This window comes from Meriones unguiculatus, chromosome 7 (assembly GCF_030254825.1).
Source record: "Meriones unguiculatus strain TT.TT164.6M chromosome 7, Bangor_MerUng_6.1, whole genome shotgun sequence".
NCBI lineage: Eukaryota > Metazoa > Chordata > Mammalia > Rodentia > Muridae > Meriones > Meriones unguiculatus.
The window spans coordinates 90,772,357-90,785,130 of NC_083355.1; the positions used below are offsets into that span (position 1 = coordinate 90,772,357).

General features: G+C 56.6%; 1 protein-coding gene across 4 annotated transcripts in view; it reads left to right on the plus strand.

Annotated features, from left to right (window-relative positions):
- Positions 1-12,774, plus strand: part of Papln (papilin, proteoglycan like sulfated glycoprotein) — a 31,470-nt gene that overhangs the window by 6,254 nt on the left and 12,442 nt on the right. For 2 of the 4 annotated variants that reach the window (XM_060387826.1, XM_021653542.2), the window contains exons 4-19: positions 1,089-1,149; positions 1,410-1,512; positions 4,142-4,272; positions 4,739-4,862; positions 5,233-5,313; positions 5,394-5,566; positions 5,654-5,777; positions 6,152-6,278; positions 6,650-6,715; positions 7,209-7,416; positions 8,126-8,308; positions 8,470-8,611; positions 10,804-10,884; positions 11,039-11,300; positions 11,762-11,882; positions 12,185-12,323. In XM_060387826.1, the coding sequence (XP_060243809.1) occupies positions 1,089-1,149; positions 1,410-1,512; positions 4,142-4,272; positions 4,739-4,862; positions 5,233-5,313; positions 5,394-5,566; positions 5,654-5,777; positions 6,152-6,278; positions 6,650-6,715; positions 7,209-7,416; positions 8,126-8,308; positions 8,470-8,611; positions 10,804-10,884; positions 11,039-11,300; positions 11,762-11,882; positions 12,185-12,323 (2,126 nt within the window). The remainder of the gene's footprint in view (positions 1-1,088; positions 1,150-1,409; positions 1,513-4,141; positions 4,273-4,738; positions 4,863-5,232; positions 5,314-5,393; positions 5,567-5,653; positions 5,778-6,151; positions 6,279-6,649; positions 6,716-7,208; positions 7,417-8,125; positions 8,309-8,469; positions 8,612-10,803; positions 10,885-11,038; positions 11,301-11,761; positions 11,883-12,184; positions 12,324-12,774) is intronic. The other 2 variants (XM_060387828.1, XM_060387827.1) reach the window with 2 other exon arrangements.

A 12,774-nucleotide genomic window follows, 5' to 3' on the forward strand; every position in this document is an offset into this window, starting at 1 on the left:
GGAGGTCTAGAAGCAGCCAGTGGAGAAGGGCCGGCTGCCGGGTGGGAACCCGACCTCAGGGCCATTATGTGACAAACTCATTGCGGAAGAGTGATGGTGCGGACAGGAGAACAAATATTTCCCGTGCGTGCACCTTGGATTTCAACACCGAGACTGGCGCCCTGAGCCTCCTTGGCGCCAGCATCGAGGCGGTGGTGATGGTGGTGGTGGTGGTGGTGAGTTTCATTTTCAGGGTTAATGAAGAGCATCAGCCCGCAGTTCCTGGTTGCTGCGGTTTCTTTGCCCTCGCTTCTTCTCAAGCTCAGAGGACCCTCTCCTGACAAGTGACTTAAAGAATTTACTGTGCTGGGCTCTGCTGGGCTCTGCAGGGAGGGGGTCGGGGACGAAGGAAAGGTGAGGAGGCGCCTCCTGCTGGTGGATTCGCGAACAGGTTCCTGAGAAGCCGTGGGGGCGTGGCACAGTTCTGCAATCTTTAGCGCTTGGAAAGTTCAAGGTCATCCTCAGCTACAGAGTCAACCTGGGACTTTGTCTCACAAAATATAAATAGATTATTTAAATTTCTTTAATTTAAAAAAATTTCAGCGAGAGCGATGGTGGCTCACGCCTTCAATCCGAGCATTTAAGAGGCACAGGGAGGCAGATCTCTGAGTTCGAGGCCAGGCTGGTGTACAAAGCGAGTCCAGGGCAGCCAAGGCTACACAGAGAAACCCTGTCTAAAAAAGAAACAAAACAAACAGCCTCCCCCAGCATCAATAACAAAAAACCCGAAAACCCCCAAGACTTCTAACATCCTGGAGTATTTATTACTAAGCTGCGGATTGAATCCACAGGTTCCCGGTGTAGTACGTGAAGTTCAAGGCCCTTGTAGCCAGGAGTCAGGTCAAGGGTAGGGACAGTCAGCCTAAGAATGATGCAAACACAGTCTGGTTACACCCACTCAAGGGATCTGGGTCCAAGGACACCCCCTCCTCATCTCGCCTTGGACTCTGGTCCAGCCTTGCCCACCAGGGAACCCCGCAGAGAGGCCCAGGAGAGCCCCGGAAAGGGTGGGGACCTTGGGGTCTTCCCAGTGCGCTCTCAACCCGCAGGAGAGATGGAGGCACCAGCTGCGTGGGCCCCACGCGCAGCCACCGCACCTGCCACACCGAGGTAAAGCCTGCGTGCCCCCCCCCCCGTCCTCTCCCCCCCCAACCCCCCCCCCCCCGCTAACCACCTCCCCTCCTTGGAGCCGAATCCTCTACCAGGCACCAAGGGAGAGTGAGAGGCCCCTCCTGGATGGGTGGCGGTGGGGTGGGGAGTGGGTGGGGCAGAGGGGCAGGAGCCCAGGGCTCCAGGACACAGAACGTGGGTAGGGGAGGACCGCAGCCCCCCTCGCCAGGGCTCACGCGGGCACCCATGTTCCGGTGCAGAGCTGCCCGGACGGCACGCGGGACTTCCGGGCTGAGCAGTGCGCAGAGTTTGACGGCACGGACTTCCAGGGCCGGCGCTACCGGTGGCTGCCCTACTACGCAGGTAAGCGCCGCCATCCTGCTCTGCAGGACACACGCGCTGACTCCCAGGTCTTAAGAGCCCCCTAGGGATGCCTTGACACTGGTCCTTCGCACGCCCACTGCAACCCGGGGAAGGGGGTGATGCGAGCTCTTCCCGGCCCCTTCTCCTCAATGTGCCTTTTCAAAAGCAAAGCCCTAGCGTGCCCGTCTCCAGTCCCGCGTCTTTCAGCTCTGAACCCCTACCGCTGTGCCACAGAGGTGCGTGAAGTGAGGGGCCACTGGGAGGTGTGGTGGGGCCAACAGTGCCAAAGGCTGAAAGCGGCTTCGGTCCAGCTGTATCCCATCCCTCCATGTGGCCTGGGGAACACCGGGTAGGGTTCAGGAAAAGGGCTCCGCTGTGTGTGCAGCTGAGCCATTTTGGAGTTGCCAGAAGACCTCTTAGGAGCTAGAATGTAGCTCCATGGTGGAGCCTGTGCCTCGCGTGTGCAAGGCAGAACCAAAACTTAAAACAAACAAAACGGTACCTGTAAAATACCAGCCCTTGCGTAAGGGGATTAAGCTAGTCTGGGAATGCATGGGGAGTTCCGGGAGGCCTCAGGTCAGCCTGAGCTGCTTGGCGATAGATAGCTGCTCTAAAAAGAAAATACACTTAAAAAGCCAGCCTCCTGGGAAGCCTGGGGCATTGCTTTTCTCTGCAGATGGTCCCTAAACACAGCACACTCTGGTTGCCAGCATTAAACATTTTCCCCTTCTTGGCATCAGTATCACCGCAGCCAGAGAAGTGCCCCCCACAGCTCTTTGGCATGCGCTACTCCTGAGGTGTATGTTAAAAATTACTTTCACGTGGGGCTGGAGAGATGTCTCAGCAGGTAAGAACACTAGCCACTCTCCCAGAGGACACGAGTTCGGCCCCCAGTCACCCACGTTAGGCAGAATACAACCATCTATAATTCTAGTTCCAAGGAATCAGATACCCTCTTCTGGCCTCCCACCCTTATATGGCTTATTCTCTCTGTCTGTCTGTCTGTCTGTCTCTCTCACACATACACATCTCAAGAAAACTTTAATGCAATAGACTTGGAATAAGGAGTAAAAGCTAAAAAGAATAGGGAGGAAGGGGCTGGCGAGACGGCTCAGCAGGTAAAAGCTACACAAGCCACATGACTCAGGGGTCTCGGAACCCACAGTGGAAGGAGGACGGATCTGAGTCCTGAAATTTGTCCTCGGACCACTACACCCACAGACGTGCATGCACGCACGCACGCACACTAACGTACAGTAATGGCGATGATGGTAATGTTGGGAGGCGGTGCTGGAAAGGTGGGTAGTTAAAAGCGCTTGCTCTTAGCTTACAGAGGATCTGGGTTTGGTTCCCAGCATGAATGTCAGGTGGCTCGTGACCACGTGTAATCCCAGCTCCAGGGGATCGTACGCCCTCTTCTGGCCTCTATGGCACCTGCATTCACATGTACACGAATGCACACGTGTAAATAGTTAACTTTTATTTTTCAATCTTAAAGTATTATAGGGCTCAGCTGCCTTCTTGTGGTGGACATAAAGATGATCTTGCTAGTACCTTGGGGCTGTGTAAGGTCGTTCTTAGCCATAAAGGGAATTTAAGGCCAGCCTGGCTTGTGATTTTTTTGGGGGGAGGGAGTGGGGAGGGACAGGATCTTGCTATGTATCTGGCTTTCTTGGAACTCACTATATAGACCAGGTTAGTTTCCAACTCTGATCCACGTGCCTCTGCCTATTGGTGCTGGGATTAAAGGCATGCGCCGCCACACAGGGCAGGTGATGCTCACCTCTCATCCCAGCACTCAGGAGGCAGAGGCAGGCGGATCTCTGTGAGTTTGAGGCCAGCCTGGTCTACAGAGCAAGTCCAGGACAGCCAAGGCTACACAGAGAAACCCTGTATTGAAAACAAAACAGAAAGGTGTGCATCACCATGCCCAGCCCTTAAGGCTGGCCTGGCGTGGAGACCTCACCTCAAAATAATACAGCAAGGAGCAGGGTTTTACTCCTTGCAGAGGCTGCGGTTTGACTTGGTCTCCCAAGATGCACCGACATTCACAGAGAACATCCCTTCTTCCCGGGAGTCTGTGCTGTTTTGGGGATGGGGGAGCTGCTACTGTAAAGCCTTCTCTCCTGGCAAGATTGCGCTTCTGGCTGCCGCCCTTGCCTCCCTTGGGGGTTCTTACAGGCCTCATTCTGGGATCTCAGCTCCCCCACACGCACCCCTGTTTTGCCTACCCAGCCCCCACGGATGTTCAGGCGTTAGTTACTTTTTGTTGCTGTAGTAAAACACCATGAAAGGTAGCTTGTAAAGGGAGTTTATTGGGGATTATGATTCCAGAGGGAGAGTCCATAACGGCTGCTGGCTGGAGTGGGAATCCGGTTGATCCTATTTCAACCGCACACGATAAGAGAGTGCAAGCTGGAAGTGGGGCGAGGCTGTAAGCTTCGAAAGCGCCTCCTCCCCCCTCAGCGAACTATTTCCTCAAAGGACCACAACCTTCCCGGACAGAACCACTAACTGGAGACCAAGTGTTTACACACATGAGTTTATGGGGGGGGGCAACAGGACATTTTTCATTCAGACCATCACAGGTTTGTGTCAGGATGTCAGCTTTCTCCTCTTGCCTACACAGCCCCAAACAAATGTGAACTGAACTGCATCCCCAAGGGGGAGAGCTTCTACTACAGACACAGGGAGGCTGTGGTGGACGGGACGCCCTGTGAGCCTGGCAAGCGGGACATCTGTGTGGACGGCATCTGCCGAGTGAGTTATGCCCCTGCCCGCCTGTGAGCTGGCTGCCACTATTAGGGCTGCTGTCCTGCACCAGCAGGACCAGGGGGCTGTCAGGAGCTTGGTACCTTAAGCCACTAGCTCCCAGAGTGCAACGTGGTCATCGCAGGTGTTCTGAGCACCTCAGCTGTGCCCTCCCTCGAGAACATTAACCTCATCGAAGAAGCGCTCTGAGTGGCTGACCCTGACCTCAACCAAATGTAACCAAATGTGGAAGGGATGGCCGTGGCTGACGGAAAGATGCTAGAAATTTTTCTCTCCACCCCTTGTTTTCTCCTCCTCCGAGTCAGCTTCAGGCTCATGCAGGTTCTTCTCAGGAGCCTAAGACAGGATGGCAGCCCCAAGCCGATACCACACCAGCCTGACAGCTCCTGTGGGGTGGGGAAGGAGGGTCCCCCTCGCTTCCATCTTGGCCTCACTTCCCTCTGCCTCCCTGCAGGTCGTGGGCTGCGATCACAAGCTAGACTCGACCAAGCAGGAGGACAAGTGTCTACAGTGCGGGGGTGACGGCTCAACCTGCTACCCTGTCACGGGAACCTTTGATGCCGATGACCTCAGCAGAGGTGGGATCGTACAGGGGGCTCTGAGGGGTCTGTTGCCTGTCTGCCTTGGCTTGCCTTCCCTGCCCGAGGCCGAAGGCCAAGCCATGCTCACAACACTCTCAGGTCTGGCTCAGGTCACATGGCTGCAGAGTACAGGATGGGCCTTTCACAGAACCCTTCTCACGTGCCCACCTTGGTTGGGACGCTCACCCACTTAATGCAGCCTGATCTCACTGTGGATGCCTGCCCTCAGCTCTCCCGACCCCCATCCTTGTCCCGGTGCTGTTCCTTTTCCCTCCCAAGCCATCCTGGTACCCCGAGCCTGTTCCCTGCCCCCGCCCCCACCAGGAGCAAACCAGCACCCGCGTCACCCAAATCTTGTCCCAATCAGGCTACAACCAAATCTTCATCATTCCTGCTGGGGCCACGAGTATCCGCATCGAGGAAGCTGCTGCCAGCAGGAATTTCCTGGGTGAGAGAGGTTTGGGCGGCCTGGGGGCTCAGAGAGCCGACTCGCCGTCCCACGCCCCCTGACCAGTAGGGTGTCCACAGCCGTGAAGAGCGTCCGCGGCGAGTACTACCTCAACGGGCGCTGGACCATCGAGGCCGCCCAGGCTCTGCCGGTGGCCAGCACGGTCCTGCATTACGAACGGGGTGTGGAGGGGGACCCAGCCCCAGAGAGGCTGCAAGCACGGGGCCCGACCTCGGAGCCCCTCGTCATCGAGGTGAGTGGGCCGCAGAGGGAGGTGCCCTGGGCAGGTTGGGCTGCCCCGGCTACCGCAGGGAAACTTGAGCGAAGACGCCCTCCGCAGCTCATCAGTCAGGAGGCCAACCCCGGGGTACACTACGAGTACTACCTGCCACGGAACGACCCTGGCCGAGGCTTCAGCTGGAGCCACGGCTCCTGGAGTGACTGCAGCGCCGAGTGTGGCGGAGGTGACTGCTGGGGTCTGGAGGAGGGCAGATAGGTGACACGGGCTGGCGGGCTACGGCCCTGTGTTCAAGGCAGTGCTCCCGGGGAGGGACAACTGCATGAATGGAAGAAGTTAGAGGTCCCCATGCAGGGCTGTAACCCACACGAGGATGAGGGGATCTAAGAGAAGCGGCCCCCGGTGGTCGGCGCCCAGGCCTGGGGCTCATGCCCAAGGTCTGTCACACCTAAGACGCTTTGAGCCCCAATTTCCTCCTCTGTCAGCTGGGGGGTGATGGTGGTTCCTGGAACCCATGGGTGAGCTGTGGCCCAGCCCAGAAGGGTGCCTAACTAGTGAGTCCACTTGGAGAGCGGCTTCGTGTGACCCTGCCTCTGACAGGTCACCAGACCCGCCTGGTATTCTGCACCATTGACAACGAGGCCTACCCGGACCACATGTGCCAACACCAGCCCCGGCCAGCCCACCGCCGGTCCTGCAACCCTCACCCTTGCCCGAAGACCAAGCGGTGAGGCCTTGCCCCCGCCCCCTCCACCTGTGGTGGAGCCCGGGAACTTGGGTGGGAAGGGAGGGCAAGTCCCTGAACTGTTGTAGGCATAGTCTGAAGAGGTTGGGGGGCTGGGCAGAGCCCTTCAGCTCCCGGTGGCAGCTATCACTGAGGGAGGCAGGGAACGGACCTGAGCCTGAGCATGAGACCCAGGACCAGCGGTTTCCTCATGGTGTTCAGAACGCCCAGGCTGGGAGCAGGAGAATTTGGGGACAGTGGTGGTGGTCCCTGTCTGAGGCCACAGGCAGCTCGAGCAGACGCCTAGGGGGTCAGGCAGGAATTTGGCCAAAGGGCCGGTAGACTTTGGCAAACACCTTTGTTCGTACACAAAGGATCTCTTTCCTGCACCGGCCTGGAGCGTGGCGCCATGCTGGGGCCCAGCATGTGTGTGGGAACAGGTAATCCGGTGGGCCAGGGGGTTCCTGCAGGGCTGGTGTTGGTCCCCTCATCCCCCTGGCCTGGTGAGCTGGATGGTGGTGGGCTTGGCTTTGCATGGTGTGTTTGGGGCTTCTCTCCTTTGGTCCTTGTACCCCCAGCCAGGCAGGGCTTCTCTGCACAGGGGGAACACAGCCTTTCTGGAGACCCTCATCCTCACCCCCACACAGGATAGCAACGGATGGAGTCTGGCTGGGATGCCAGGACCCAGTGAGAAAGGGAAAGGGAGAATCAGGGCACAGATAGGAAGGCTGAGGGGCTGGCTTCAGGCAGGCCCTCAGTTATAGAGCCCCTTCAGGGGCCAGTGAGCCATAGGGGATGCCTAGGAGGCCTGGCTGGTGGGCTCTACAGAGTTCTTGGGGGAGGGTTGGAATGGGCCCTCAATTCTCTGCGCTGGGGAGCTGTAGCCTCCTGGGCCAGTCTTAACTGTCCCCATTTTTTTTTTCCTTTTGTCAGCTGGAAGGTCGGCCAGTGGACACCCTGCTCAGCCTCCTGTGGGGGTGGATTCCAGTCTCGCCCCGTCTACTGTGTGTCCTCAGATGGGGCTGGTGGCCAGGAAGCTGCTGAGGAGAGCCAGTGCGCTGGTCTCCCAGGGAAGCCCCCTGCCTCGCAGGCCTGCAACCTGCAGCACTGTGCAGTCTGGAGTGTGGCACCCTGGGGAGAGGTAAGGCCCTGCCTTGGAGTACGGAGCTGTGCCTCAGGCCTGGGCAGCAGTGGGACTGGGCTAGCAAGGCTTGTCTTCTGCCATGGAAGGAAGCTGTGGCCCTCAGAGGGTAAGGGACCTAGCCGGCCATCTTGGAAGATGTAGCCAAAGATGGGATGAAACGTAACTTCTAGACTCTGCTCCAAGGATCTCCTAGCATCCCAGGGCCAGATGGCAAAGGGTTTGCCTTAGCCAGGAGATAAAGCTGGATGTGTTGGGGGCTGAGGAAAGCATTTCATTGTGCAACCCACACGCATTCAAGTTGCAAATACAGGGCAAGGAGGCTAGAGGGACAGCCCAGCAGCTAAGAACACTTAATGATCTTCCAGAAGGACCTGAGTTTGATTCCTGGCACCCAGGTCTGGTTTTTCCACAGCTGTCTATAACTCCAGCTCCACGGGGATCAGCTCCTGGTCTCACAGACACCCACACACAAGTGGCACGCAGACAGAGAGACACACATATGCACATAAATAAAAACAGGAGTGTGACAAGTACTATTGCTGGAGCCTGTGTGACCTCAGAGCAGTGACTTGGCCTCTCGGGGGCTTAGGAGTGGGAAAAGGAGAGTAGAGTGCCCTCTAAGCCCGGCTGGTAGGCTTCCAGCTGTCCCAGCTGCCCTGGCTTCCCAGGGCTGGGGGGCCTTCCTACTGATAGCCTGTCCTTACAGTGTTCAGTCACCTGTGGAGCCGGCATCCGGAAGAGGAGCGTTACCTGCCGGGGGGATGGGGAGTCTCCCGTCCCTGCCACAGCATGTTCCTTGATGGACAAGCCAACCGTCACGGAGCCCTGTGTGCAAGAGGCCTGTCCTGTGTTCCGAGGCCAGGCCTGGCACGTTGGCACGTGGAGCCTCGTAAGTGTCTGTCCCCTTCGATGCCTGCCATCCAGCCCTGGTTCCTGGGGCCCTGGAGAGATGCTGAGAGGAGCATTCACCCTCCTTCTTCCTGGGTGTCCCTGGCCTCAGGGTCTCTTTCTCTCTCTCCCTCTCTCTCCACTCTCACCCCGGGGCCTCAGTGCTCTAAAAGCTGTGGTTCAGGCACTCGGAGGCGACAGGTCATCTGTACCATTGGGCCACCTGGTCACTGTATGGACCTGCAGTCATCCAAGCCTGCCGAGGTGGAACCCTGCAACAGACAGCCCTGCCATCTTCCACAGGGTGAGGAGGGGGCAGGGAGGATGGCACCCCTTCCCCCCTCCCCCCGGCTGCCAGTTTCGTGCCCTCCTGCCTGGGGCCTTTCCCACATCTCTGGCCATTGCTGCCTCTGCTGTTGCCAAATCCATCTACAGAATGCTGTGAACCTCAAACTCGCCCAACGTGTCGTCTTATGCCACCTTGATATTGTCCAATATGGCTTCTTAGACCTGCTAGCTCTGAGCTTCCTGAGGGCTTCCTGACTTTGAAGTCTTCCCCAGTGTACCAAAGTATGCAGGAGGTGCTCAACAACCCCTTGCTGAATGGCTGAATGATGGGAGAGAGAAAGCATGCCCATCTGCCCTTCCCTCCACCCCCACCTGGGGAAGAAGACCTCTCAGAGGGAAGGGTGCAGAGGCTGGGGTGTGCTTGGTGTGTGGACACGGACTTGAAGAAAGTCAGAGCCATGACTAAGCTGGGCTGGGAGGGCATGTAGCCTCTGATCCTGAAAAAAGTAGGTTTGTCCTTGAAATGCTGGTTTTTGTGGGAACCCACCTCTGGGTTGGGGACAACAGGATTCCAGGGGAGGGATGTGGCAGGTGTCAGAGCAGCATCGGACTTGGCTGAGTGCAGCAGCTTACTGACCACAGTGTGGCCCGGGGCAAGTGTGGCTCCTGCCACCTGGACACTGGGCAGCAAGGGTTCTGGTCCAGCCTTGAGGCTGTCACCGGGCTCTGTGTGTCCAGCATATGGAGCCCGTGGGAGAGCGTGGAAGCCATTTATGGTTCTAGAGGTAGAGAGACAAGGTTAGCCCGCACCCAGGGAGCTATCTGAAGTAGAGGTGAGAGACGGGAGCTCCAGGAAGCAGAAGGCAGGAATCATGAGCTAAAAACGTTGGCACCTAATGTGTGTGGTGCCCTGGACACTGGGAAAGGAGACACAGCGATGCTTTATTATTACCATTATTGGTTTGTTGAGACAGGGTATAATGTAGCCTAGGCTAGTCTCAAACTCACTATGTAGCTAAGGATGATTGAACTCCTGAAGGGTCTGTCTCCACCTATAAGTGCTGGGATTACAGGAGCACACCACCGCACCAGACCTAGGAATGTCTTTTTAAAATTACGTTTAAATTTTTGTTTTATCTTATGTGTATGGTACATTGCTTGGGTGTACATCTGTGCACCTGGTGCCTGAACCGAGGCCAGAAGAAGGCCTTGGTTCCCCGGAAGCTACAGATGTTTGTGGGCCGCCACGTGGGTCCAGGGACTTGAACCCCAGCCCTCTGGAAGAGCTCATGCTCTTAGCTGCTCAGCAATCTCTCCAGCCTCCCCACAATTGTATTCTAATTAACTCTCCTTCGGCTGATTCTCGCTGTGGCCCTGGCTGGCCTGGAACCCTGAGATCACTTTTTGTGGGTTTTGGGACTCCAGCCCTCACATCGGCCTAACACTGTCTCCACAGACCCGCTTCCCACTGCAGTGTTCTTAAGTCTTCTGTTAGTTTTATTTTTTTTAATTAATTTATTTATTTACTTATGTATATGCCAGAAGAGAGGGCACCAGATCTAATTTTAGATGGTTGTGAACCACCATGTGGTTGCTGGGAATTGAACTCAGGACCTCTGGAAGAGCAGCCAGTGCTCGTAACCTCTGAGCCATCTCTCCAGCCCCACCAACACTGCGCTTATCATGAAAGAGCAAGAAAGCTCCCTACCCCCACTGAGACTGTTGATGCTTTCAAGAGTCTTTCTTCTTCTGTCAATTTCTCTGACATTTTATGATAAAAAAAAAAAAATCTAGCAACCTTCTTAAGACTATTAACTACGAAATGCTGTAAACTATTTTTGCTCTTTGGGGGTGATGGTGTTAAGGCTCAGAGCCAGGACTTGGTTCATGCTAGGCAAGTGCCCTACCAGTTCAGCTGCCCGTGGCCTTCAAGTCTAGCAGGACAATGACTTAATCTTACTAGGTTGGACAAGATGAAAAAAACAATTCATAAATGTAGAAAAGCTGAAGGAAATCTTTGAACATGCCTGCAATCCGTACACTTAAGATGCTGAGGCAGGAGGATTCTTGTGAGTTTAAGGCCATTATAGTCACTAAGTCTCTGCTGCTTGTGTTTTATGGGGTTGGGATGTTGGGTTTTTTCCCCCCTCTGGTGTTGCTTTTTTCATCTGGTTCTGCCCTCCATGGCTGTTATTTGGCTCCCTACAGAGGTCCCTAGCATTCAGGGCTCACGGAACCACCCCTCAGACCCTAGGATGCATTCAGGCCCGCGAGTGTCTCCAGTCTCAGGTGAGAAGTCGTGTCCCTGCCCCAGGACCCAATCACCTGTGAGTCTGGGCGGCCTGGAGGGCCTGGAGACCTTGGAGAGTGGTTTGAAGGCAGATGTGGGGTGAAGGCAAGAGGCCTATGGGGCATCACAGTGGTCTTTCTTTCTCACACATAGATGCTAGAGACCAGCGGTGGGCTGCCCAGGAGAGACCCAGGGCCCAGAGTAACCCCAGGCAGGGGCAGGACCCCCACCTGTCACCTGCAGGCCGGGCCCCCACTCTGCAGCACCCTCTACACCGGCCACCCCCGAGGCCTAGCTCAGGGCCCCAGGACTGCAGACACAGCCCCCACGGGTGCTGCCCTGATGGCCACACACCATCTCTTGGGCCCCAGTGGCAAGGCTGTCCCCTGGCTGGGGCCTCATGTCTTCAGAGCAGGTGGGTTAGGATTGCTCTTCCTCCTCAGTAGGTGGGGGGGGGAAGGTGGGGCTGGATGTTTTGCTGGTGACTTCTCTGCCCCTGGCTTTCTCTTCTGAGAGCCAGGAGCAAAGGCTGCTGCCGAGGGAGGCTCCCCTCTTCCTTCACCTTGTTTTGTATGCTCTGGTTGGCGGGAGATAAGTGATGGACTGGCATTTTCCCCCGGAGCTCCTGGAAGGGTGATGTTTGCATCAGCTTAGATACAGCCCCTTCCTTCCCGGGCAGCTGCTGGGTGGCAGCGGGAGTGAGCAGAGCCTGGGGCACGAAGAACGGTATGCCCTCACAGGAGCAGGCTCTCCCTGACAGGTCTTTATCCCGACAGTCCCCTGACATAAGCAGCCCCGGAGCCTGGTCCCTCCCTGGAAGTTTAGGCATCGGGGTTCATGGGAGGGCAGTGAGGGTGGCTATGTATGTCTTCCCAGGTACGGGTGCTGCCCCGATGGGGTGTCTGCAGCTGAGGGGCCCCAGCAGGCTGGCTGTGCCAGGTCTCACAGCAGTGACAATACCGGGAACAGGCCAGGGTCCAGGGCAGTGGCTTCCAAGGTAAGTGGCTCCCATGGAGGAACATGGCTCAGTGATACCGGGGTCTTTGCAACTTTCAGCCTTGGGAAAAGGAGGACCCTCCAGACCTGGAGACTCAGGCCATCTTTTCAAAGACCAGAGCTTCAGAGATGGTCTCTGATCTCCCCCCTATCCCCGAGCCTGGGTGGGGTTCTCTGTCAATGACTCATAGCTGTGTCTCTTGCCTTTTCCTGTCACCCTCTCTCTGGTCATCCCAAGCTCACTCCCTGCTGGAAACAAGACTTATTCCTAATTTCCCAACCTCTGGCGTCTGTCCTCTCCAGGTCCCCAAGATCCACCAACCCCAGGCCCAGGAGGGCGAGCCCAGCGACTGCCGAAGCTCCCAGTTTGGCTGTTGCTACGACAACATGGCTTCTGCAGCCGGTCCGCTGGGGGAGGGCTGCGTGGGCCAGCCCAGCTATGGTGAGAGGGTCCCCCTTCTCATCCTTCCTGATGAATAGTCTGTGATATCTCCCTGGCTCCTCGTCCCCCTCCCGCAGCCAAAGGACCTCATTGATCGATAATTTCCCAGTGCCTGAGCACACCCTAGATACCAGGCCAGAGGTTTCTGATGCATGCTCCTGTATCTAAGATGTTTGTACTCTGCTGGGGAGGGTTATAAACGGAGCCGCCAGGGCTGTGGGTGTGGCTCAGTTGGCAGAGTGCTTGCCCGGCAAACAGGGAACCCTGGCTTCAATCCTCCCTGCTACGTAAATTCGATATGGTGGTGCAGGTCTGAAATCCCAGCACTTGAGGGTTAGAGGCAGGATGGCCAGAAGTTCAAGGCCATTGTCAGCTAAATACCACATTCAAGGCCAGCCTGAGACACATATAAAACAAAGCTCCTATTTTGTCTGGAGTCAGGCTCCTCCCA